Here is a 22,954-nt window from a genome sequence, read left to right as displayed (position 1 = left end):
CATACACAATGAAAAAACTGAGAAGGGCCTGCTGTTCCTAATCGCAACTGGAAAAGAAGGAAACGCGTAACCATTTTATCGTGAGCTGATAGTATTTTGTTTTTCCACGCGATATAAACGCCACCAGTCCTTTAAGTGGTTACTGCACGGGCGTGGTATGTTATTAGAGATAATGGGCTCCTTAATGTCTCCAGATTGTACAGCTCTGGCGTTCATACAGTTTGCCTTAAGCGTTTTAATACCAAGTATTAAAAAAAGGTTCGTGCCAATCTTGATGTTTTTATCTATATGTGTAAATCTCGGAGGATTGTGAGTTGGCAATAAACAATACGGTTCTTTTGGTTTTGGGCAGAACAACACACACGGTAACAAAATGACGACAGCTGCGTTAGTTTGGATTGCTGTCGACATAGAAACCGCTCCAACTAACCCTCAAACCTATTCACAAACAGATCACACCTATTCGCGAAAGTTTTTTCTAATTACTCACGCAATAAGCCTATTCGGTTCCAGAATCACTTCATCTCTTTGCTTTTCAAAGATTAAGCACAAAATAAATAGTCTACATAAATACACCACCGCAAGGAAGTCGGATTAGTGATTTAGTGGGTTTTTTTTTAAAAAAAAATCAACAATTTCTTTTCCAAGGGAAAACGGAAACGTAATCAATTCAGTGCAAGACGTAGACATTAAATAAACAGATAATATAAAGTGACGAAGGCATTAAATAAATAGATTATATAAAGAGAGGAAGGCATTAAATAAATAGATTATATATATATATATATATATATATATATATATATATATATATATATATAAAGAGACAATGGCAGTAAATAAATAGGTGAAATAAACAGGCATGTAGTAAATAAATGTCACATAAATAAAGAGACGAATGCATTAAATAAATAGATAACATGCGTAAAGAGACAGAGACAGTAAAAAGGTTGCATATATAATGAGGAAGGCGGTGCGTTTGACAGTATTATTTACCCGGAGCATGCCGGCGCCCTAAAGGCGGAAGCTTACCTGGGCGCAGGTGATGCCCCCCAGCGCTGCCCTCCGAGCCTGTCACCATAGTGACGGGATTTACCCCCCCCTCCCGCAGACACTCGCCCGGCTGCTGACTTTCCATCATGGCTCCCTCCGTAGACAGGCAGGGATACTGGGGCCGTCCGACCTCCACGTTAGACTGGTGCGAAGAGAACTACGCAGTGTCTTTCTACATCGCCGAGTTCTGTGAGTAAAACTGGGGCAGGGGAAATGCAGGAGCGCTCGCTCCTTTGTGGTTTTAATGGTTTCTACACACATAGAGGGGGGATATGCAATGTTACGCCCGGACGGGGCCCTGCCTCCGGATCGCTCCGGCGGAGTGAGGCTTTGGCTCGGCTGCGCAAGCACAGCGCTCGGTGCCCGGGCTGAGTTACAATGAGCCGGGGAAGCATGCAAAGGGGAGGCGCGGCATTTGTGGATCAGAGCCGCTCGGTGCATTAGGGTATGTCGCTCCCTCATCATCATCACTATCGTCATAATTATAAGAATCAACATCATCATCATCTGTGCCTTCCAGGGCTGTTGCAATCGCCAGATTTCAGTGCCCCATCCCAGGTGTGACCAAATCATTCACTGAGGACCAGCACCCGTACTGATACTGATTACTAATCGATTAACGTTAATTTGACTGAAAATGCTCACTTTTGCGTCTCGGCCCGGCCGAGATTCGTCACCTTCCGATTTAGAAACAAAGTAACCGCGTCTACGTGAGATCGCGGCTTTGCTGTGAAGCCGGGCTTTTACAGTGACATATTCGGCGCTTTTCCCCGGACCTACATCCCTGGCGCCCGTTAGCGATCGCAAACCCCGGCGCGATCGGTATCTTGAGTCCGGAGAAACCTGCTTCTCTTTCTCGGATCTCTGGCGATCTTCTACGGTTTTTGCACACGCGATATTGTCCGGGCTTATCTCGCTGCATACCTGCCCGCACCCTGAGCCCACTCATCGGCCCGGAAAGGAAGCCGATCTTATGAGTTTAGCTTTACTCTCCCTAGTGTTGTAGGGGTTAAAAGGACTGCGCGGCTTTTACTTCACCAGATATCCGAAAAATTGCAGGAAGTTTCTAAGGAGTGTAAGCTGGCAAATGTGCAAAAAGACCCCCGCCAACCAACGTTCTTGTATTACAGAATACAAGGCGAAGACGGTAAATCCAGTGCTCCCATGGAAGCTGCCACGAATTTATTGGCTGTAATATGGTTGTTTTCCCTCGGGGAATCAATAAACACTTTGCTTGAAGCTGTTACGTTAGTGTGGAATATGCTTTCGAACTGAAGTGAGGTTCTGTTGTCTTTGAGAACCACGCCCCCTGCTGGCCTGCACTGAAAGTCCCCCATGCTCGTGACTCTGCTAGTGATACCTGAAAATAAAACTTTTAGCTGTATATGTAACATTTTAGTAGGTGGTTTAATACAACTAATGGGCCAGTGCAGTGGACAGACTGTGTGTGTTAGAGCAGTATTTTTCAGCCTCTGGGACCTCTAAATTGACACATTTTTGCTCCTTTTTGGGAGCAAAATGTGGACTGTCAGGTTTTTTTTTGCGGGAACTGGATTGAGAAACAAAGGCAGGCAAAATCTCCCCACCTTGTGCTCCATAGGGAACACCATGAGCAACCTCATCATGATCGTACCTCCTCTCTACGGCGCCCTGCAAACCCTGAAGGACGGCTTGGAGTCTCGCTACGTCTTCGCCTTCCTGGGCCTCGCGGGTGAGTCTGAGTCTCTGTGAAGCTCGCCTGACGTTCGCTTCCACGCTGAGCCGGCCATCAGTCGCCGCGGCGCGATCATGGTTTATCCTCACTTAACTCTCTTGTTCATTGTTCATTCTTAGGGATTTCCTTGTCAAAAGGATCCCAGTTGCGCTTTGAAATGGAAGAACTAGACTGTTGGTTTAGTGTCATTGAAAGGAAAGTGCTCCCACACACACACAAAAACACCCACGATACTGGATTAATATTCATTATAAGAAATTTGAGACATATCTGACAATCACCATAACAACCCCGGTTTAAAGAACTTTGCCTCATGGGTGAACTTGTGTTACATCTGCTTGCTTTTAGTTTGTGAATGAGTTGGTGAGAAGAATTAAATACCGATCCGTCTCATGCACACAGTGAAAGTGGGTTGTGGGTCACACGGCTCAGATATTCGTAAGTGATCACCGGTCACTGATTTCCAGCTATGACCTAGATAATCCTGCAGAAGCAGGAATGTGGTACCGGAACGCGCGTTTGTGTCGGGAGTGCGTGGGCTTTGCTGAGCGGGAGCGTCGTGGAGGCCAGCCAGCGAGGACACACCCAGGAGGAGCTCGGCCGGGGCCTGTTAATCTCCCTCAGATGGTGTTCAAAGCTGACACGGATTACCGCCGCTGTTCGGCTTGTCGGAGCTTGTATGCAGAAAGAAGGCTGGGTAATGCCAGGCCCAGGCTTGGGTTTCCCGCCAAATCGGGTCCCCCTGCAGGTGCATTTGGGCTGCTGTCATTGGAGAGGGGCGTGGCTACCGGTGGCCAATGGCTGCGCAGCGCCCATCCAGTCAGATCATCTACCCACACAAGTTTAACCCGTCATTAGTGATTTAATAGAATTGATAAAATATTAAAGTTCTACTATCGCAACCCCCCCCAATTTGAGTGCCCACTCAAATGCCCACCCCAGGATGGCATACTGGTAATGCTCCTGCCATTGGCACAGGATGAGTGGGAGATAAACACTGTGTTGGTCTTTTCTCTCTTGCAGCTGTAGGCATCGGATCCTGGTGCTTTCACATGACCCTGCAGTATGAGATGCAGGTGAGCCGGTCCGGCGTGGGACTGAATTTAAATTTCAGAAAATGTGTGGCGCAAGTGGGTTAGGCTTTAGATAATGTGTGTGTGTGTGTGTGTGTGTGGGGGTGTATTACGTTTTATTTATTTAGCAGATGCTGTAATACAAAGCAATGCACAGTTGAAAAATCAGGGTCATTCATTCCCTGGAGCCATTAGGGGCCCGGTGGTGACGTCACTCTGCTGACCCTGGGATTTGAACCTGCAGCCTTTTTATCGCAGGTGCAGGGTCCTAACTCGCTGAGCGTCAAACCTAAAAGCTATAAAGGAGGTTTTTGTGTATAAGGCTTTTTATGGTCGATTTGAATCCACACGATGGTTGGCTGTGGGGTGTGCCTGTTCATTTCTTTTGTGTTCCCTCTCGCTCCCTCCGTGCTGCAGTTACTCGACGAGCTGCCGATGATCTACAGCTGTTGCATCTTTGTCTACTGCCTGTGAGTGTGACCGTCTGCCTGCCCACACAACCCCGCCGATTAGCAGAGATGCCCCCCGAGAAGGTGGCAGAAAGGCTGACTATCGCAGACACATTCAGATCTGATCGTCCTCGTGTAGCTCGCTAGCAGTTACCCCACTGTGGAACTTAAAACCACTGGCAAATGCCTCCATCTGCTCCCACGGAAACGTACCACGACATACCAGAGGTTCCCTATTGCTAAGGTGATTCGACTAGTTAGTTCTGCGAAACGTGTGCGGCGTGAAATCGCATATTGCAGCAGTCGGTGGCAAACCGATCACATGACAGCTTTGTTTACGTGCTTTCGCTGCCATCTAGTGGCGAGACGTCGTCCGCTTTTTCACATTCCGGGGGGCGTTCTCGTCCAAGGCTGTTCCTTTACGGATTTTGTCTGTATTGCAGATACGAATGTTTCAAGCAGGAGAACTCTATAAATTACATTCCAATCGTAGTTTTGGCAGGATTCAGCATTGCTGTTACTGTGGTGAGTATGCCAACTTCACCGGCATTTCAATTGAGTACATTTCATTTTTTATTATAATTCTCATAGGTATGACTGAAATTTTCAGCCGTGTAACTGCCCTTTGACAGTTCCTTTCACTTGAGTGTTCGTGATAATTAACTCTGCTGTTACACTTGCAGATAACCCTATGCACTTAATGCTTTGTGATTTAACGTCTGTCTGATTCTCAGTCCGCAGCCGTGACCGTCCCCTTTTGTGTGTATTAAGGTAACTAACGCACAGCCTTTTCCTCTTAGGTGTACTTGCAGTGGAAAGAGCCGGTGTTTCATCAGGTCAGTGAGCTGCGAATTTTGAGGACAGTCTGTTTTTACCTATTGTCTGATACTAAAGGAGGTGGGTCACCCCCCCCCCGGTAATACAGCAACACATTCACAAGGGTGAGGATTCGCTGATGATGGGCAGTCCCAAGCCTCAAGCTATATCAGCCTGATAGACTTTTGGTCTTATTCTGGCTATTACCGATTTCTAAACTGTGCTGTGCACTTTGCGTGTCACATTACTTTGTCATTTCCTGTGAATCCTTCTTATAATATAATATACAAACCATCTAAATTATGTCCCTGTATGTACAAAGTTACTATTGTACACACTGGGAGTAGTACATTTTGGTTTGGACAAATGCAAAATTAACGGCACTGGAAAGTTTAAAAGTCATTGTGCGAAACGTACAGGATTTCATGGTCACCAAGAGCTTACACTTAACACGTGAGGGTGGCTGGTAGCTGAGACAAGGATGCACAGCAAACCCCAGCCAGGACTTGAAGGCGTTACTGTACTCTATGTTCATACAGAGGAATAGTGCATGGGTGTGTTAGAACCCTTTTACTGGGTCACGTGCCTCAGTATTTATGTACTGTGCCGCAGTAAAATCTTGCATTTTTTAAAAAGACTTTTCAAGAATAATCGTATGGGTAACGTAGAGTTGAAGGTGGGCTGAGCCCCAGTAGTGCTTTACGTCTAGCAATGCCCCTGGAATAGCGTCTGCCCAGTAATGACAGTCCAGGCCTTAGGGCAGATTGTTCTGAGTGCTGCTGGGTAATTTTAAAGGTCTTGAGCTCCGACACCGTGGGTGTGACCTACGAGCCTCCCGCTCACACAGGCCTGCATGGGGGTTTGTTTACTGATGAACTTTACGCCTCACTTCAGGCTCATTTTCCCTGATTTCTATGATGTTAGAAAGCCGGTCAACCTTGGAGGTCTCTCTCCTCTATTGTGTTCTGGCATTGTCTTTCCCTTTTCCCGGGATTCATGCACCATTCTGAATAAACAATGTAGTAACCGCTTGCCGCACAATCGTGTCAAAGTCCCTTGAGGTGATACTGTTGTGAAAGGTGTTACAAAATAAAAAATGAACACTTTAGACTGCAAGTTTATAGATGGCGAGTGCTTTGAAGACACTTTGAAAAGTGAGGCTTTTGCGTCTGAGGGCAGAGCTGAGGCCGATGGATCAGTCCGTTTGGCGTTTGTTAAACTGCTTTGTGTAATGGAGACCCCCCCCCCCCCTCCCCTCCCCTCAGGTCATGTATGGAATACTGGTGGGCTGTTTGGTCCTGCGGTCTGTCTACATAGTCACATGGTAAGTGGCTGAGCTGTATTTCCAATGCCGACCAGCAGGGGGCGCAGTGGTGCCTCCTGGCCCCAGGAGGGCTATGTTCCTTTTATGTGCAGCTGCTGGATGACAGGTGTAAATAAATGCTTGTCCTCATCCCGGCCCTGGCAGGGTGTACCCGTGGCATAGATCCCTGTGTTACGCCTCACTGGCCGTCTTCTTCCTGGGCTTCGTCTTCTGGAACGTGGACAACCTGCTGTGCAACACACTGAGGTAGGGGACCTGAGATGCTGCTTGGAGTTTTACTTGCGTGAGGGCAGAACGAAAAATGATTGGCTCAGAGAGAGAACCAATCAGATTGCAGGAGTGGGTCCTCTAGTTGCTCGGACCCACCTTCTCAGCAATCTGATTGGTTATCTGTCAGAGCTAATCACGGGACGATTGGCCTCAGAGAGACCCAAGTGACGGCAGGGTCAAGGTGTCTCCCTGGCAACGCGCAGCCGGTCATTTTCTTTAAATGGAGTCTTTACTAAATCTCGGGGACGGAGTAGTTTATTTTGATCTCATGCTTGGTTATGGATCTGGCCCTTCTACAGGGCGAGCCGCCAGAACCTGCCCCCATTGATCGGGGCAGTTACCCAGTTCCATGCCTGGTGGCACATCCTGACAGGCCTGGGCTCACACCTGCACGTCCTCCTGAGGTAAAACGTGACAACGGCAAACCTTCATCGATACCAGTGCTCCTCCACAAATGGTTGACACGCCGTGGTAAAACAAGGGGGGGGGGGGGCTGAACGGTCAGTGTTCACCTGAAATTACTCACCCCACCTGACAAAAAACCGTCTGCCCTTCCTTAGCCTCCAGACGAGGGCCACATACCTCAGACGAAGACCCAAAGTGAAGGTTGGTATTATCAGGATGCAGTTCACGATACAAACAGCAGATGGCAGCATGATCAAAGCCTTGTGCTAACCTGTTTTCTGTTAATGATAATAATGAGAGACTGGGATGCCCCCTGTCCAGTTCCTGTGCAGTGTGTGGCCCATGGTGCACACCGAGCACAGGTGGAGGAGCTGAGCTGTCGAGCCGGGACCTGCCAGCGCTAACCAGCCGCCGCTCGTAGCGACGCCGACAGACAGCTGGACGCCATGAAGGCGACGCCAGTCTGCACGGTCCCTGGGGCCTTGGCGGCACAGAGGAGCTCAGTTAGGCTGGAGCCGAGCGGGGTCTCCTCTTTCGAGGTTCATTAACATTAGATCTGGTTTATTTTCCCCCCGTGGTCTTGCTGTGAACAGTGACGCTGACGCCAATGCGCAAAAGCATACAACCACACGGGAGATTTTGTAAGCTATTATCCGTTCGATTGAATAACAGAAGGAAACTATGTTTACGGATTTTGTATTTTGCTTTCATTGTTGCTTAGTAGTGGATTTTAGTCTTCCGATGCAGATGTCTGGACTGATTTTTATTTGACGCCTGCTTGTATTTACCGAAGAAATTTTCTGGGCCGACCTCAGGTATGCTGGTTGTCATTTCATGGTAGTCCTGCCTTCCACACTCCGCACGCTTTGTGTATGGCGTAAATAAGAACTCTGGCTCAAGAAACAAATTGCACAATGCTGTGATCTGAACCAATTGTACTGGCTGGTGACTGAACTGTGGCGTTAGCTGTAATTAGGCGTGTTTTCCCAAATGGGACAGCCCATAATAAGTCAAGGCAACATGTACCTCACGTCTTCAAATAATACCGTTTACCTTCATTAATCACATGGATGTCTACCTTCAGCGACACAACATCTGAAGCTAAAATTCAAATGCCAGGCTGAATCCAAACGGGAGCAGCGTACGTCTCATCCTGTCCTACTGAATTATCTTAGTCCACTTTAAAAGTCGATACCCCTTGACACTGGTCGTCAGATTTCAGGTTTTATAGACACGCTCTGATCACGTAAATGATAAATACACTTCATACCCGCTCTAATCAAGCAAATAATTACACTTGGTATTCAGCAACATACGCAGTAACTAATGAACCCAAGGTAAGATAGGACGAAGACGGAGTGTGATCAAAGCCGGGAGCCCCTCATCCAGTACGGTCCAAACACCCGTCGGCTGCAGAGTTCATGTGCTTCTAAAAATACATGACATCTGTTCCAGATTTTCAGTATGAATTGGACTCGAGACACCTAACCTCACGTAGGCGGACGGGGAAGCCCAGCTACACTAGAATGCGGCAGACGGCTTCCCCCACGTTGTTTTTTTTAACGAGTGAGTCACACTTGCAATAGAAATAACACGAATAGAAATAACCGGTGAATTGACTGAAATCGGGCTGCTGGTGCTTGATAACCGCACAAATTGTCTTGCTTGGAAGGGGGAGAGTCTTATTCCTAGAAACGCACAACAAGTCGCACAGAAGCCATATGTACCGTTATACACGTGCCGTTTTGTCTGACCAGCAGTCTTTGTCGGATGAAATTAACACACGATAAATATTCAATTAAGATTACAATTTGCGAATTTCAAGGGTTTTCACACTCCCCATGAAAGATTTTTTGGGTTTAAAGGGCTAGGATTAAGAGCCTTGCTCAAGGGCTCAGCAATGAGAAGGATACTCAATACAGACCTTAGGATGTGAACCCACAGCCTTCCGGGCGCGGGGAGAGACGCCGATACAGCGCTACATACTGCTCAGTCAACTGCTATTCAAATGTATGTCTCTCTAATTTACAACATTTTGCTCTGTTTCAATCGGCTACCTATGATTCATTTTAATCTCAATCGGACTGAAGCATGAATTGTTGGATAAAGATGCCGGTTTTATCCACCCTATTAGGGGTCCAAGCAGGGTTAGCGTTTAATTGGTTTCTAAATATGGAGTAGCCGAATTATGCTTAACCAATTCAACCGATGATTACGATAACATGTCACCCGCAATTTCATCGAGTCGTCACATACACGGCTGGAAATTTATTATTGATTATGCACCGAAATGTATCCTTGATGCAGACCCGCTTGTTATATAGCAAGGGACACTACTTGGAATCTTAGATTGCGTGTGTATTTCCGCCACATAGAGAGGCGTCTGCATATCGTATTAGAGCATTATGACTATTCGTAAACCGCCCGGAAATACTGGACACAAACACTGTTCGTTTCTTAGTTATCGACTTCCATTCAAACACCACGTCCACTCAACGACGGAGAAGGTCGGGTGGCCACGTAAATCTAGGAATTCGAGTGCAGCGCCGCCACGCATGCGTGGCCACGGAAGGAATAGACCACAGAATAATTATTAGTGGAGACATGTTCGGAAAATGAAACGTAATGAACGAATAAACGCATTTTCTTTTCAGGAACCTTAATGTGCAGAAAACAAAATATAACCTACAACACAAAAGTGGACAATATCTTAGAGCCGCCCCAAACGTCTCAGGGGAGGCTTTCGAGGGAGCCTGTGTCCTTAGCTCCCCCGTGATTCCAACTATGTGTACTTTAGTGTTTCTTGACTGGTTTATCCTCCGGACCCGCTTAACTGCCTCTCCGCTTGTTCCCTGTTCTGAAAACCCCGCCCTATCAGGTACGTAGGAAGCCTTCTGGGAATATTTGGCTTGCCGCCTGCGTCTGTCTGTCTTCCTCGATCCTGGTGTTTTTCTGTCGTCACTCCTCCCACAAGGCTATGTGCTTTTTTTTTTTTTCTTTTCCAGCGGGTCTTTTTGTGCTTTTGGCAAGACACCTTTTCCGTTAAAGTGCTTTATCATGCTGACGCTTGTTGCACACTTACCCATAGCAGACTGGGCGTGTTCCCAGCAGCTTTTAAGGGAATGACTCAGGGTATTTTTTAGGAACAACCTAATTAGAAGAGACTGTTTTATGGAATTGAGTAACAAATCTATTGGTGTATTTGAGATTCAGGGCACCTTTTCCTTGTGCTACGATTTCCATTTCCATCTAGAGCAACAGGACGGTGAAGGACTGCAGACACTCTGTAAAGTGACAGGACAGTTTAGAAATCCGGGTCATCGTTACATAGGTGCATGCAGTTGAGCACTAGTTCAGTTCTGGGAGGGCTTAAGTGTCTTTTTCAGTAAGTCGAGATCCAAACATGAATTTTGGAAGTGATGCTGAAGAGAAGTTTTGGAAGGATCATCACCAAGGTCTATGAGCCTTGCAACACCTAGACAGACGTTCTTCACCAGGAATGCACTGTGATTTCTCTACTATTAAGATCTTACCGTAAGATCTTCAAGGAAACACTGACTGGAAATGTATGTAAATCCCCTCTATCCCTCGAGCAGGGGCGATTCTAGGAAATTTTGGGTGGTAAGAGGAGCTGTCATTCATACAGAGAGGCTAGCCATATCATTAGCCAATGCTATGTTTTGAATTGGTGAATGACAGGGGAGGGGCCACTCCATGGGCCAATCAGCTGAGGCCAATGCCTCTATGGCCCCGCCCCTGTATCCCCGCCGGCATTTGGCGGTGGCAGAGGCTGATGTTTCAGCTTGCAGCTGGTTGGAGGTATCTTTTAAACACTATGCAAGGACTCATAACATCCTGTGGACTTTCTGAGTCTTCATAACTCGGAAAGTTAGACCCACAGGATGTAGTGGTCTTCTGGGTAAGCTAGAAACGCATCAGCAGGTGTAGCCTGGGTGAGTTACAGACACTGCATGGCTGGCAGGTCGTAGTTGCTAAATACCACATGGCATAGACCATTCCTCATGTGTTTAGGGATGTCGATTGCATCGCCATCGTTCCCACTCTGTGGGGCCAAAACCTCAAGGTGCTGAAACAGAAATTCCCCAAAGATTCACACCGGATGACTGCACTTAAATCAGAGTTTCCGAATCCAGTCCCCAGGGACCCGCCAACGGTCCATGTTTTTGCTCCCTGCCAACTTCCAAAATGTAGACTGTCTGGCAGGGGGTTGGGAGGAAGCAAAAATGTGGATCGTCTGGCCTGTCCCTGAAGACCAGGTTGGGAAATACTGACTTAATTCAATGTGTTACTTTATTTTAATGTTGTTAGTAATATTAAAATAGCTCTTATTTAAGGGTCCTGGAGAGTCAGACCCGGAGGCTGTGTTGTTCAGCTGATGTCATTTTGTTTGTTTCTGTAGGATATTGACAGAGCTCCACCTTTGTCAAACACTGATAAATGTAAATAGGGCTTCTAATACCTGGTGCAGGAATGGTTTGGAAAGGCTGAGTGTTAATGAATTAGCCTGCTCACTGCTCCCCCTAGAGGAGGACACAGCTACTGCGAGATGTAGGACCATAAAGAAGCAAAGGATGCCAAGTGAGGCTGATGTCACGGAATGACAAAGAGAGGGATGGAGAGACACCGATTGCTTTAAAAGTGAAGGATGGAGAGACACCAATTGCTTTAAAAGAGAAGGATGGAGAGACACCGATTGCTTTAAAAGAGAAGGATGGATAGACACTGATAACTTTAAAAGAGAAGGATGTAGAGACATGATAACTGTGCATGAGAGAGATAGAGAGACACTGATTACTTTATAAGAGAAAGATGGAGAGACACTGATTGCTTTCAAGGCTCATAAACCTGGCTTCACATTTGATGCCCCCCTCCTTAAATTAGCTGTTCCCAAATGCCCCCCAGTGCTCTGATATTGCAGTCAGTGCCACAGGAAGCAGCCACAGGCAGCAGTGTGTCGACCATAGTGATTCTTGGCCCTATTGCAACAGGTCTCTTGTAAAATGGAAGGATATTGGGCAACTATCTATATTGAACAACGTGTGTCATCAGTGCTGGCTCACATGTGGCGGGGCGGAGGGGGGGGGGGGGTAGGCTGCAGGTAAATGGCCTCAGCGTGCCTGATGCATTCACCCACCCCCACCCAGTCACCGCCCAATCACATATCCCATCAGGGTCATCATGCTGCCACGTCCATTGTGTCTGCTGTACTTTTAATACATTTAATACCAAGGGTGTAACTTTGGCTGGAACATTGGGGGGGGGGGTTGAGGTGTCCACCCATTACGAGAGAAACATGATTATTGGAGGGGTTGCATTAGCTGGTTTTGATTTATTAGGGGGGGGCTACAACCTTCCCATCCCTCCCCGTAATTTACACCAATGCTTAATACTCTTAATGATTAAATATATATATATATATATATATATATATATATATATATATATATATATATATAATTTTAACAGTATTAAAAACTGCAGGAAAAACCCAATAGCTTCTGTCACTCAATTTTAACTTCAATGACATCCCGTTCTTAATACATATAGGCTTCAATATGGCGTTGGTCCACCCTTTGCAGCTGTAACAGCTTCAGCTAGTCTTGTGATTGGCTGACCTTTGCGGAGCCTGGTCCAGTCCCTTCCTCATTCCAACCTTGATGAGCCTGTCTGTGTCCTTCATAGTTGACTGTCCTTATAATTCATCATTGTCATTGAGTTAGTCCTTTCTACCCGCTCGTTCTCATTGAAACATCACATTCCTTCACCGAATTGGGGATCTTTGGAAATACCGTAGTTTTAATCGAAATTTGCGTAGTTGGAGCTGTCCTTTCTCCCCAGAGGCTCGCACCTGTTTCCGCACTATTGTGGACGCCAGTGGGAGGATTTTCCATGATATCCACATACAGGAGACGCCATGAGTCGCAGTGACTGTGCTTCTGCAGCCCGAGCATTGGAATCTCCTGGGTTTTCACCCACACATCCTGTTTAGATGGTTACAAACATTTGGGTTAGGCTGTAAACTCTGTTCTGTAAACAGAAGCCATCTGAGAATTGCACAAGCATGTTGCTGGTCAGACAGCAGAGTAGCACATGGCATGGCGCGCTCCAAACACGGGGGCCAACGTGCCTCTTTCCAAACGTCAGACACCACCCCCCCCCCCCCCCCCAAGGTATGGCTGCACGTGCCCCATGTGTCATTGAAATGCTGGTGCTCAGAGATTCCTCCTGCCCGTGACCCCCACCTCTATTGCCTAGTTAAGCTGCCATAGTTAATTAGACCTGCTGGAGTCTCCTCCTCTCCATACTGCACTGCAAGATAACTCATAATTTCATTTATTAGTAACACAGTTTTATTGATGCACTGTTCAGTTCTCTGCCTTGTAGCTCCTGATGGTGGGCAGTTCTCTGCCTTGTAGCTCCTGATGGCGGGCAGTTCTCTGCCTTGGAGCTCCTGAAGGCGGGCAGTTCTCTGCCTTGGAGCTCCTGATGGGGGGCAGTTCTCTGCCTTGGAGCTCCTGAAGGCGGGCAGTTCTCTGCCTTGGAGCTCCTGATGGGGGGCAGTTCTCTGCCTTGGAGCTCCTGATGGGGGGCAGTTCTCTGCCTTGGAGCTCCTGAAGGCGGGCAGTTCTCTGCCTTGGCGCTCTTGATGGTGGGCAGTTCTCTGCCTTGGAGCTCCTGATGGTGGGCAGTTCTCTGCCTTGGAGCTCCTGAAGGCGGGCAGTTCTCTGCCTTGGAGCTCCTGAAGGCGGGCAGTTCTCTGCCTTGGAGCTCCCGATGGCGGGCAGTTCTCTGCCTTGGAGCTCCTGAAGGCGGGCAGTTCTCTGCCTTGGAGCTCCTGATGGGGGGCAGTTCTCTGCCTTGGAGCTCCTGAAGGCGGGCAGTTCTCTGCCTTGGCGCTCTTGATGGTGGGCAGTTCTCTGCCTTGGAGCTCCTGATGGTGGGCAGTTCTCTGCCTTGGAGCTCCTGAAGGCGGGCAGTTCTCTGCCTTGGAGCTCCTGAAGGCGGGCAGTTCTCTGCCTTGGAGCTCCTGAAGGCGGGCAGTTCTCTGCCTTGGAGCTCCTGAAGGCGGGCAGTTCTCTGCCTTGGAGCTCCTGATGGCGGGCAGTTCTCTGCCTTGTAGCTCCTGATGGTGGGCAGTTCTCTGCCTTGGAGCTCCTGAAGGCGGGCAGTTCTCTGCCTTGGAGCTCCCGATGGTGGGCAGTTCTCTGCCTTGGAGCTCCCGATGGTGGGCAGTTCTCTGCCTTGGAGCTCCCGATGGCGGGCAGGTGTCTGCCTTGTAGCTCCTGATGGGGGGCAGTTCTCTGCCTTGGAGCTCCTGAAGGCGGGCAGTTCTCTGCCTTGGAGCTCCTGATGGCGGGCAGGTGTCTGCCTTGTAGCTCCTGATGGCGGGCAGTTCTCTGCCTTGGAGCTCCTGAAGGCGGGCAGTTCTCTGCCTTGGAGCTCCTGAAGGCGGGCAGTTCTCTGCCTTGGAGCTCCTGATGGTGGGCAGTTCTCTGCCTTGGAGCTCCCGATGGTGGGCAGGTCTCTGGCTGCCCATCCAGCCTGACATATCTGCCATCCTCACCTGCTTACTGCTGGACTGCACCACCCCTCCATCCCGCCGAAGGAAGCAGCTTCCTCACATGCCTGTCCTGACATCAGCTGGACCTTCCGCATTTATACCCGGACAATGCACAATTTCCTTTCCTTTATCCATTTTCAGGTTGTGGGGGGTCCGGATCTTATTATACAAATGTAACTTTATAAATTGGGACTTTGCTATTTTGGACTTCCTCTACCTCCTCCTGGAGGATGGGCTCCCCCTTTGAATCTGGTTAGGGTTAGGGCTTCCCCTGCTGCCCCCTGGAGGATGGGCTCCCCCTTTCACTCTGGTTCCTCCAAAGGTTTCTTCCTCCTAGGGAGTATTTCCTTGCCACTGTCGCCTTTGGCTTGCTCACTGGGGTCTTTGGGCTGGGATAATGTAAAGGGCTTTTGAGACAATGTAATGTTGTGAAAATGCACTATAGATATAAAATTGAATTGAATATTTTCAAGTGTCCAAACTGTAAAAAGAAAAATTTGTGATGTTGAACACTACTCTTGGCCAGTGCAATAATTAGTATGTCTTCACATGTGTATGTCTTCATTTCCTTGAGGCCTTTTACGAAATGGTGAGTAACGGCGCTAAAACATACAAATGTGTCCAGATTGCATGTAATTCTTTTTTAATTGTTACTTTGCACTGGCCCTGAGTCAGTTTGACTTGTAGCACTGATTGAAATTTTCTCGACGGTGTCTTTCTGGGCATGGCGTGTGCTGGTTAGGGTTAGGGTTAGGGTTAGGGTGCAGCCTGTTCAGCGTTCAGTCTCCTATGGGAAGCCGGTTTTTAAGGGTGCTGATGGATGCTGGGCTCTCCTCTGCCCCCGGTGGGGACAAAAGAGTGATGACGGCTTCATCTCAGATTCACATCGACAAGCTGCCACTACCTATTACTCCAAGGTACCTCCAGAGGCCCAGGTGTATTCGGTGCTTCAAACTGCAGAACCTGAGTCATGTCATTTTGAATAAATGATCTGCTGATTTTGTTAAACCCAGATCCCTGGGATAGTTTCCTCAGATTCAAACCTGGACAACAAGAAGGATCCAACAGGGATACTGCGTGATCTTTCGCTACATCCATCAGGTAAGACGCCAACCCCACCACTAAATTTAACCTTGATAGTGGCTGCTCTTTCTGACTCTACCTAGACGTCTTGTGACCAAGAGTGTGGGGGAATTTCCCCATGGCAATCCCACTATAAAGGACATTCAACACCCTGGAATTATCTGCACTTGACTATGTCATCAGTGTGTTACTCATACAGTGTTGGAATGTACTGCCCATAGGATTGAAATCATGAAAACATGAAAAAGCAGAGCTGCGGAAACCAGGAGGACCAAGATCAAAGGCACCTGAGCTGTATGGTTTATCTGCACAAGCACGTTATATAAATGAAACATATAAACGAAAGGAGAAGAGTGAATGGGTCATTCTGCTTGGTGTGGTAGTACACATCAACCATGGCGTTAGTGGTCAATGGGCAAAACCGCACTGGGGCCTGGTTACCGAAGCAGATTGTGAGATAATTAACCATCAGACCTGCTGGGTGTGGAAACGAAGCAAGGAGATTTAAGCATTTTAGTACTTTAAGGGGAGGCGTTGGGTGTTGGAAGAGGGCCTACGATGGACGTGGAATCACGTCAAGGCCCGAACCTGTGTTCTCCTTGGTTCTGTGGTCTCAGGTTACCCTGAGTGACTCATTCGGGGGCAGAGTCTCCGCATAAACACACTGACAGTATTGCACACGGAGAGTTGGGGTAACCAGCCTGAGATGTTCAGCTAGTCACGTGCATATGAGACGTTCTATAGGTATCTTCAAGTGGGAGCGTAATCCAATGTGACAGCACTCTTCTAAGGAAACATCATAGATAAGTAAATCTCCCATACTTGGGAGAAAGCATCGAACAAATAATTCGGAATGTGAATTCCCACCACCGTAAACAGGATAAGGTGTTAGAGTACGTATGGCTGGTTTGATGGATGAATGCAAAGTAAGAATACAAGATTCTGTACATAGATGTTTTCACTTCTGCCCAGATGATTAAATATCCTCTTTTCTTAACTTCCTGGCTGCAGGTGACTTCTGGTCACTGTGTGTCTGACAGTGCTGGTCCAGATTAATGCTGGACATTCAGTTACGTCTGTAACTGTGCAAGTTCAAACATTGTACTTATTGCTTTATGTTCGCTATATAAAGCTGAAATCATTTTGACCGAATGTTTTGCTACACAGTTTTAACAGCAGTTTGTTGATGGATCAGGCAGTATCCTGCATCAATGTTAGGTAAGATTTTTTATTTCACATTCTTTCACAACGGTCCAGTGCAGCATATTTCTTAAATAACTCCTTGGACAAAGCTGAGAGATCTGCAGTGTTGGCAAACGCGTTGCTCGTCTTTGCCGAAACGGTGTGTTTACTTAACCAGGTTGTGAGTTTGATAACAGATGAGAACCAAGTGCAATGTGAGGAAACTGCGGATAACCACCAGAACAATTCCGTATCTGCACCCGCAGCAAAACACGCCAGTGGCCTGCCTGTGTGGAAACGATATGTCCAAACCTTGCATGGGGTGTGATTCTTCCCCTCGTGTCTGAGAACCAAGAACAACTGAAGGTGCATCATGTTCAGTTCTGGTTCTTCGCTTTTCAGGCCGACTCCATCCATTGCAGCCGTGCTAGAAAGCTGCTTCCCATCTTCATGTATATAAGTAGACTGTTGTCATTTCATGTAATACTTCATAGAACTACGCAATGCGCACACACTGCACTGAGCTTCAGCTTTAATGAACGATTAGAAATTAGGCTTGATATGTGATTACATGCAAAGGCGGCGTCACAGAAATTGGTCCAACGCTGCTGTTGATCCGCAGAGCAAAAATCAAATAGCATGCGAGTAATAAGGACGATAACTTCGGACAGACTTTTTAAATAGGAAATGCGGTCGTTCACGTGCTTTAGGCTGGATTGTGACATACTGTAGAAATGGGAACTTTTTTTAAATGCTTAAAAATCTTCACGGTACCTATTGCAACAAGAACAACAACAACAAAAAAAACACACACACACATTCAAGAGAACATGAGAGAACAGGCTTTCTGGATTTGGAAACACAAATGGAAGATCACTACAACACAAAAGGATCCCAAGCCCTACATTGTGACTGGATGAGCGGATGATTGTAACAACAGACACAATGGTTGTTCTGTCCCACAGGAACACAAACGCTGCAATAAGAGACGGAGATTCCATCATTTTCTGGGTGAATCCTTAATGACGAATCCATGACTCAGCACGTTCATAACACCCCGAGCGTCATTAGAACTGTTATTATAACCTAAATATTACTACATGACAGGCGACCCGTGGGACATCACAGAGCAATCGCTGATCACACTTTGTTTTATACAGAGAATTAACTTTTCACTACGTACCACTTTAACTTATTGTTACTATTATTCTATTATTATTTAGATAATAGGAAATGTATTGTTCTTTTTTAGCCACTGCATTTATTCTGCTTTGTCATGCAGCTGTCTTTGTTTACATACATCCACATTTCATTGGGCTTATAAACCCCTGTGTCCAGCCCCCCTGTGTCCAGCCCCCCTGTGTCCAGGCCCCCTGTGTCCAGGCCCCCTGTGTCCAGCCCCCCTGTGTCCAGCCCCCCTGTTTTGCCCTATCCTGTGTTTTGCACTTTAAGTCCTATGGAAACCCTCCCCTGTCACTGCCGTTTGTATGTCACACCGCAGTCCTGGGGGGGGGGGGGGGGTTTCTGTGTACCTGTATATGGATAGTATGACAATAAAGCCCACTGGACTTGTTTTGTTTTGAGTCCAGGGGGATGAACACAAAGCAGACTGCCTTTGTAAGTAGCTAATGTCAGGCAGATTGGCCAAAAGTTGCAAATCTGCTCGCAGTGGGCAGTAAACCGCAGTTTAAGATCGGGGCTTTGATATCACCTCGAAAAAGACATATTTACAATCGAATAACGATTGTAACACAGTGAAACGAGAAACACAGGCACCAAAAGAACATATCTATGGCCAGCTACTGTGACTTGCCCCGAGTCCCATTATGTAAATAATGCAGCGAATGAGTAAGAAGGAAATAAAATCATGTCAACAACATCTTTCTTCACAGTAGCCCCTTCCGGCACTTTCGTAAAGTCATTTACAGACAGGTGACTCAACAGGTTGCTCAATGCGACGGGTGTTGTATTTATGAGGGGACAGCGTCCTGGGGGTGGCACAGCGGCGATCCAGCACCTGTCAGGAGACATGAGGGCCAGCACACTGTGCGTCTTCGCCTGTCTGGCAGTCGCGGCACGCTCTGCCCCCCTGCCACCGGGGTCCAACGCCAGCTTTGCTGAGGTAAGGCTTCCATCTCGCCCGTTTCATGGATACCTTATATATACGCGCACCTGGAACAGATTTTCATCTCGCTTCTAACATACTTTTATTGCTCTTTTAGGATTATCTGGAGAAGTTCTTCGACCTGAAAAATGCAAATGCGTCCTCCCCAAATAATCGACGCTTGAGTCCGTTCAACCTGAAGCTGAGGGAGATGCAGCAGTTCTTCAGGCTCGAGGTGTCAGGCGTGCTGGATGAGAAAACACTGGAGGTGATGAATAAACCGCGTTGCGGGGTCCCAGATATGGGCGAGTACACCACCTTTCCAGGGAATCTAAAGTGGCCCAACAACAAGGTGACTTACAGGTGAGTGAGGCCCCAGTGTCAGTGTGTGACTGAGGAGCTTTGAGGAGGCCCAGGTGTGATCTGAGCTGCTCACACATGAGTTTGCGTCTCATCTTCCAGAATCGAGAACTACACACCTGACTTGTCTCCGTCCGAAGTGGACCAGGTCCTAAAGGACGCCCTTGAAGTCTGGGCCAAGGTCACTCCTTTGCAATTCACACGCATCAACTCCGGTGTGGCCGACATCATGATCTCCTTCGGCCGCAGAGGTATGAATGTCAACAGCTGCCGGCTGCCCCTGTGCATTAACTTCCCAATGAAAAGGCATTGAGATCATTTGCATTTCTGCCAATAGAGCATGGAGACGCTTACCCATTTGACGGACCCGAGGGCACCCTGGCTCACGCTTTTGCACCTTCCGCGGGCCTTGGGGGCGACACTCATTTCGACGAGGATGAGACTTTTACCTCTCGCACTACAGCAGGTGAGCATTTCCGGTCAGGAACCCCCTTTGAGGACCAGGAACACGGGAAATTCCGATGAGGTCTCGGGAGGGATAAGTTTCTTCACCGAGACTCATTTTCTTCCAGGGTACAATCTGTTCATGGTGGCAGCCCATGAATTTGGCCACGCCCTTGGCCTGTCTCACTCCACGGACCCTGGGGCTCTTATGTACCCAATATACAGCTACAGAGATCCAAGCACCTTCATTCTTCCCTTGGATGACGTGAAGGGAATACAGTCACTTTACGGTGAGCCATGTAACATGAAACCACAATGCGTCAGTTGTGCTGAATTGTCCTCGATGTAAAGTGCTACAGGCTCACTGATTGTTTCTGGTCACCAGGTGTGGGAGGAAAAGGTCCAGTACCACCCCCTAAAACACCTGACGCTTGCGACCCCAACCTGGTCCTGGACGCTGTCACATCTCTGCGTGGAGAGATGATGTTCTTTAAAGACACGTATGTACGATTCAATTCTGAGACCAAGTACCTGCTAAACATCTCCTAGAACATGAGCCATTTAAGGTCAAGTACTAATAAATGTATGAAGTTACGCTTTTAACCGATTAAATATTATATTGTGCATGAAGCTTCATCTCCGGGGTGTAGTGCAGTAGAGGAAACTATCTTCCTCCTTCTCCTCCTCCTCAGGTTCTTCTGGCGTAGTTTGCCCCAGAGCAACCAGCAAGAATTGCACCTCATCTCAAGCTTCTGGCCAGAAGTTCCCAACAACATCGATGCTGCCTATGAGAATCCCAGCCTGGACAGGGTGTTCCTCTTCAAAGGTGAATTGCAGGAGAACCAAAACGCTTCAGTAACCCATGTTGATTTTACATGTACTGTTAAGGAAATCTTACAGTTTTCGTTCTCCTGATTTGCAGACGATAAGGTCTGGGCTCTGTCCGGCTACGACATCGCTGCAGGTTACCCAAGAAGCCTCAGTCAGATTGGTCTGCCAGCCAGGATTACGAAAATCACCGCTGCTGTGTACAACACACAAACCAAAAAGACACTGATCTTCGTCAATGACCAATACTACAGGTTTGTCCTAAAACTTATTTACGCTCAACAGCGGAAAGTTCCTGCACTGTGGACAGAACTGGCACCAGCAAACTTTGATCTCAGGCTTGTATCACCTGTATTGACCTCAATTTACCTGCTGCTAACAATGCCTTTCTCGCTGATCCTGTAGCTACAGTGGTGACCTTAAATCAATGGACAATGGTTTCCCCAAACCTGTAGCCAATGATTTCAAAGGCATGCAAGGTGGAGTCATGGCTGCTTTTCAAGTCAAAGGTGAGTGTCAACCAACTTACCTACACGTCTAAACAAGATCCTTTGCTGACCAGCAGTATCCAGACAAACCCTAGCTGTTTCTACCCAAACGACTTGGAAGTCTATAGTACAATGCAGGGGCCTGTATCATGAAGCAGGATTTCTGGTTTATCAAGATAACGTGTCAGATTTGAGGTGGTCTTGGCTAAATGTACATGAACGAAGATAAAGTCCATATTTACAGAGCATTCAGATAGATGGTATTCATAGCCTGGGTCCTTATTGAGCTAGTATCGGGAAAATTCATCGCAGCGTCTTAAAGCACTTATGTAAGTCGCTCTGGCTAAGGGCGTCTGCCAAATACTGTAAATGTAAATGTAAACGAAGATAAAGTCCATACTGGGGAACCTTAAATCCAACAAGTTATCCAGCTAAGCAAGAAATCCTACTTTGTGATACATGCCACAGGCAGTACGAGTAAGGTAAAAGATTTATTTTAATCACGACAGATGCAACATTTAAAGTAAGTGGACCTGGTTGCAGTATTTACCACCATTCAACGCATCCTGGGGGTGGGTGTTCCACAAAGAAGGATTTCTCAGTTAGCTGGGTTAGCTTAAACTAGGAGTTAAACGAGGAGCTAACTGAGGAATCCTGTTCTGTGGGGCTCCCCGTAGTGACTACAAACAGCCACTCTGCTAAACATCAAACAAACGCGTTCCTCACTTAGGAGATGCCGATACAGTACCTAATGCTAATCGGCTACCTAGCTGCGATCTTTTGATGGTACTCGCTATTTTTTAAAATGTTTGGGGGGAGGGGGTTGGGCAGAACCATGAAACCCGCCCCTTGGTGGAGCAATGTATGATGGGAGATGGTTTCGTGTTTTCTGAGTTGGGTGGGTGTGAGGAGTCGGTGACCGGAAGTATAGGTCAAGTGTAACATATCTGAATGTTCTTATTACACATGTATATGCAGTCATTTAGAAAAGCTTTCCAAGGGTTCGCAGTGAACCATCGTGATTCCGCCTGCGAATATAGGGCCACTAACTGCTCCCCTTTACAGATCTCATCTACCTGCTGAATGGATCGTCCATGTACGAGTTCAACGCCCGAAACAAGACACCTAGGCGCAGGCTTCCAGCCAACCTTTTCCTGGGCTGTTCGAGCTAATTTACCTCCGTGCTGTTTAATCGCATACCTGGAAGCGCAACCTACACCTTGAACGACGAAGGCTTTCGCTTTATATTTCACATGTTAAAATATTATCAGTGTACCCTGAGTAAGATGATATGGGCCAGAGAATACTGCTTTTGATTGTTTAATTTCTAGACGTGGCTATGATGTACTCAAATGTGTATGTTATACTTTCGTAATTTAAAAATGGCATTATCTTAGTTATTCAACGGCATCTAGCTTATGCACGAACTTGAAATATGACGTACTGTACTGTGTAAAAGTGTTGGTTTTAATAAACTTTTAAGTTTTCGTATATATACATGGCGGTGATAGCTGAATTATGTATGTATTTATGAAGATATTTGTCGGTTACAGAGTCTTTCTGTGTCTGTAATGGTGTCAGTACTTTCTGGCGAACATAAAGAATTGTTTAGACATCCTACAGTTGAGGAATAATATATGTTTACTGGAGGGGCGCTTTAACACGTTTTTGGTTTTTAGAATCATTGAGGTAGGTCAATTTCCGTTTCAACTCAATTAAAACAGCAGGGTTTTCGCTTTAAAATGCATGCCTGTTATTTCGGATTAAATATTTTCAAGC

The 22,954-nt window shown here is 47.1% G+C and overlaps 2 protein-coding genes across 3 annotated transcripts; both read left to right on the top strand.

The window, feature by feature from the left end:
- The first annotated feature begins 999 nt into the window (after window positions 1-999).
- On the top strand, window positions 1,000-7,918 carry acer3 (alkaline ceramidase 3). Of its 2 annotated transcripts, none has more exons than XM_048997767.1 (11): window positions 1,000-1,242; window positions 2,654-2,764; window positions 3,791-3,843; window positions 4,258-4,310; window positions 4,733-4,814; window positions 5,090-5,125; window positions 6,371-6,429; window positions 6,574-6,675; window positions 6,999-7,103; window positions 7,260-7,305; window positions 7,426-7,918. In XM_048997767.1, exons 1-11 carry the CDS (start codon window positions 1,140-1,142, stop codon window positions 7,477-7,479), a joined length of 804 nt encoding a protein of 267 aa, XP_048853724.1. In that variant the 5' UTR covers window positions 1,000-1,139; the 3' UTR covers window positions 7,480-7,918. The 2 variants fall into 2 exon arrangements, with proteins under 2 accessions (XP_048853724.1, XP_048853725.1); XM_048997768.1 differs by lacking the exon at window positions 1,000-1,242 and adding an exon at window positions 1,883-2,200.
- Window positions 7,919-18,914: 10,996 nt separating this feature from the next.
- Window positions 18,915-22,672, top strand: LOC125721711 (collagenase 3-like). Its single transcript, XM_048997708.1, has 10 exons — window positions 18,915-19,073; window positions 19,174-19,418; window positions 19,518-19,666; window positions 19,753-19,881; window positions 19,988-20,149; window positions 20,245-20,359; window positions 20,552-20,685; window positions 20,782-20,941; window positions 21,093-21,196; window positions 22,241-22,672. The coding sequence occupies exons 1-10, from the start codon at window positions 18,924-18,926 to the stop codon at window positions 22,345-22,347; spliced, it is 1,455 nt and encodes a 484-aa protein (XP_048853665.1). The 5' UTR covers window positions 18,915-18,923; the 3' UTR covers window positions 22,348-22,672.
- Window positions 22,673-22,954: the final 282 nt, after the last annotated feature.

The sequence above is a fragment of the Brienomyrus brachyistius genome, unplaced genomic scaffold (genome assembly GCF_023856365.1).
Source record: "Brienomyrus brachyistius isolate T26 unplaced genomic scaffold, BBRACH_0.4 scaffold35, whole genome shotgun sequence".
In the NCBI taxonomy this organism is placed as follows: domain Eukaryota; kingdom Metazoa; phylum Chordata; class Actinopteri; order Osteoglossiformes; family Mormyridae; genus Brienomyrus; species Brienomyrus brachyistius.
The sequence above is the reverse complement of the archived record's forward strand: the minus strand, read 5'-3'. Positions and strand labels throughout refer to the sequence as shown.

What these genes read in the sequence shown, in the direction of transcription:
- LOC125721711 (XM_048997708.1), top strand. Translation starts at nt 18,924, where the DNA reads ATGAGGGGACAGCGTCCTGGGGGTGGCACAGCGGCGATCCAGCACCTG. An exon ending in GTCAATGACCAATACTACAG is followed by an intron (nt 20,942 to 21,092) that starts GTTTGTCCTAAA and finishes CTGATCCTGTAG; the next exon opens with CTACAGTGGTGACCTTAAAT. An exon ending in GGCTGCTTTTCAAGTCAAAG is followed by an intron (nt 21,197 to 22,240) that starts GTGAGTGTCAAC and finishes TCCCCTTTACAG; the next exon opens with ATCTCATCTACCTGCTGAAT.
- acer3 (XM_048997767.1), top strand. Translation starts at nt 1,140, where the DNA reads ATGGCTCCCTCCGTAGACAGGCAGGGATACTGGGGCCGTCCGACCTCC. An exon ending in CGCCTTCCTGGGCCTCGCGG is followed by an intron (nt 2,765 to 3,790) that starts GTGAGTCTGAGT and finishes TCTCTCTTGCAG; the next exon opens with CTGTAGGCATCGGATCCTGG. An exon ending in CCCTGCAGTATGAGATGCAG is followed by an intron (nt 3,844 to 4,257) that starts GTGAGCCGGTCC and finishes TCCGTGCTGCAG; the next exon opens with TTACTCGACGAGCTGCCGAT.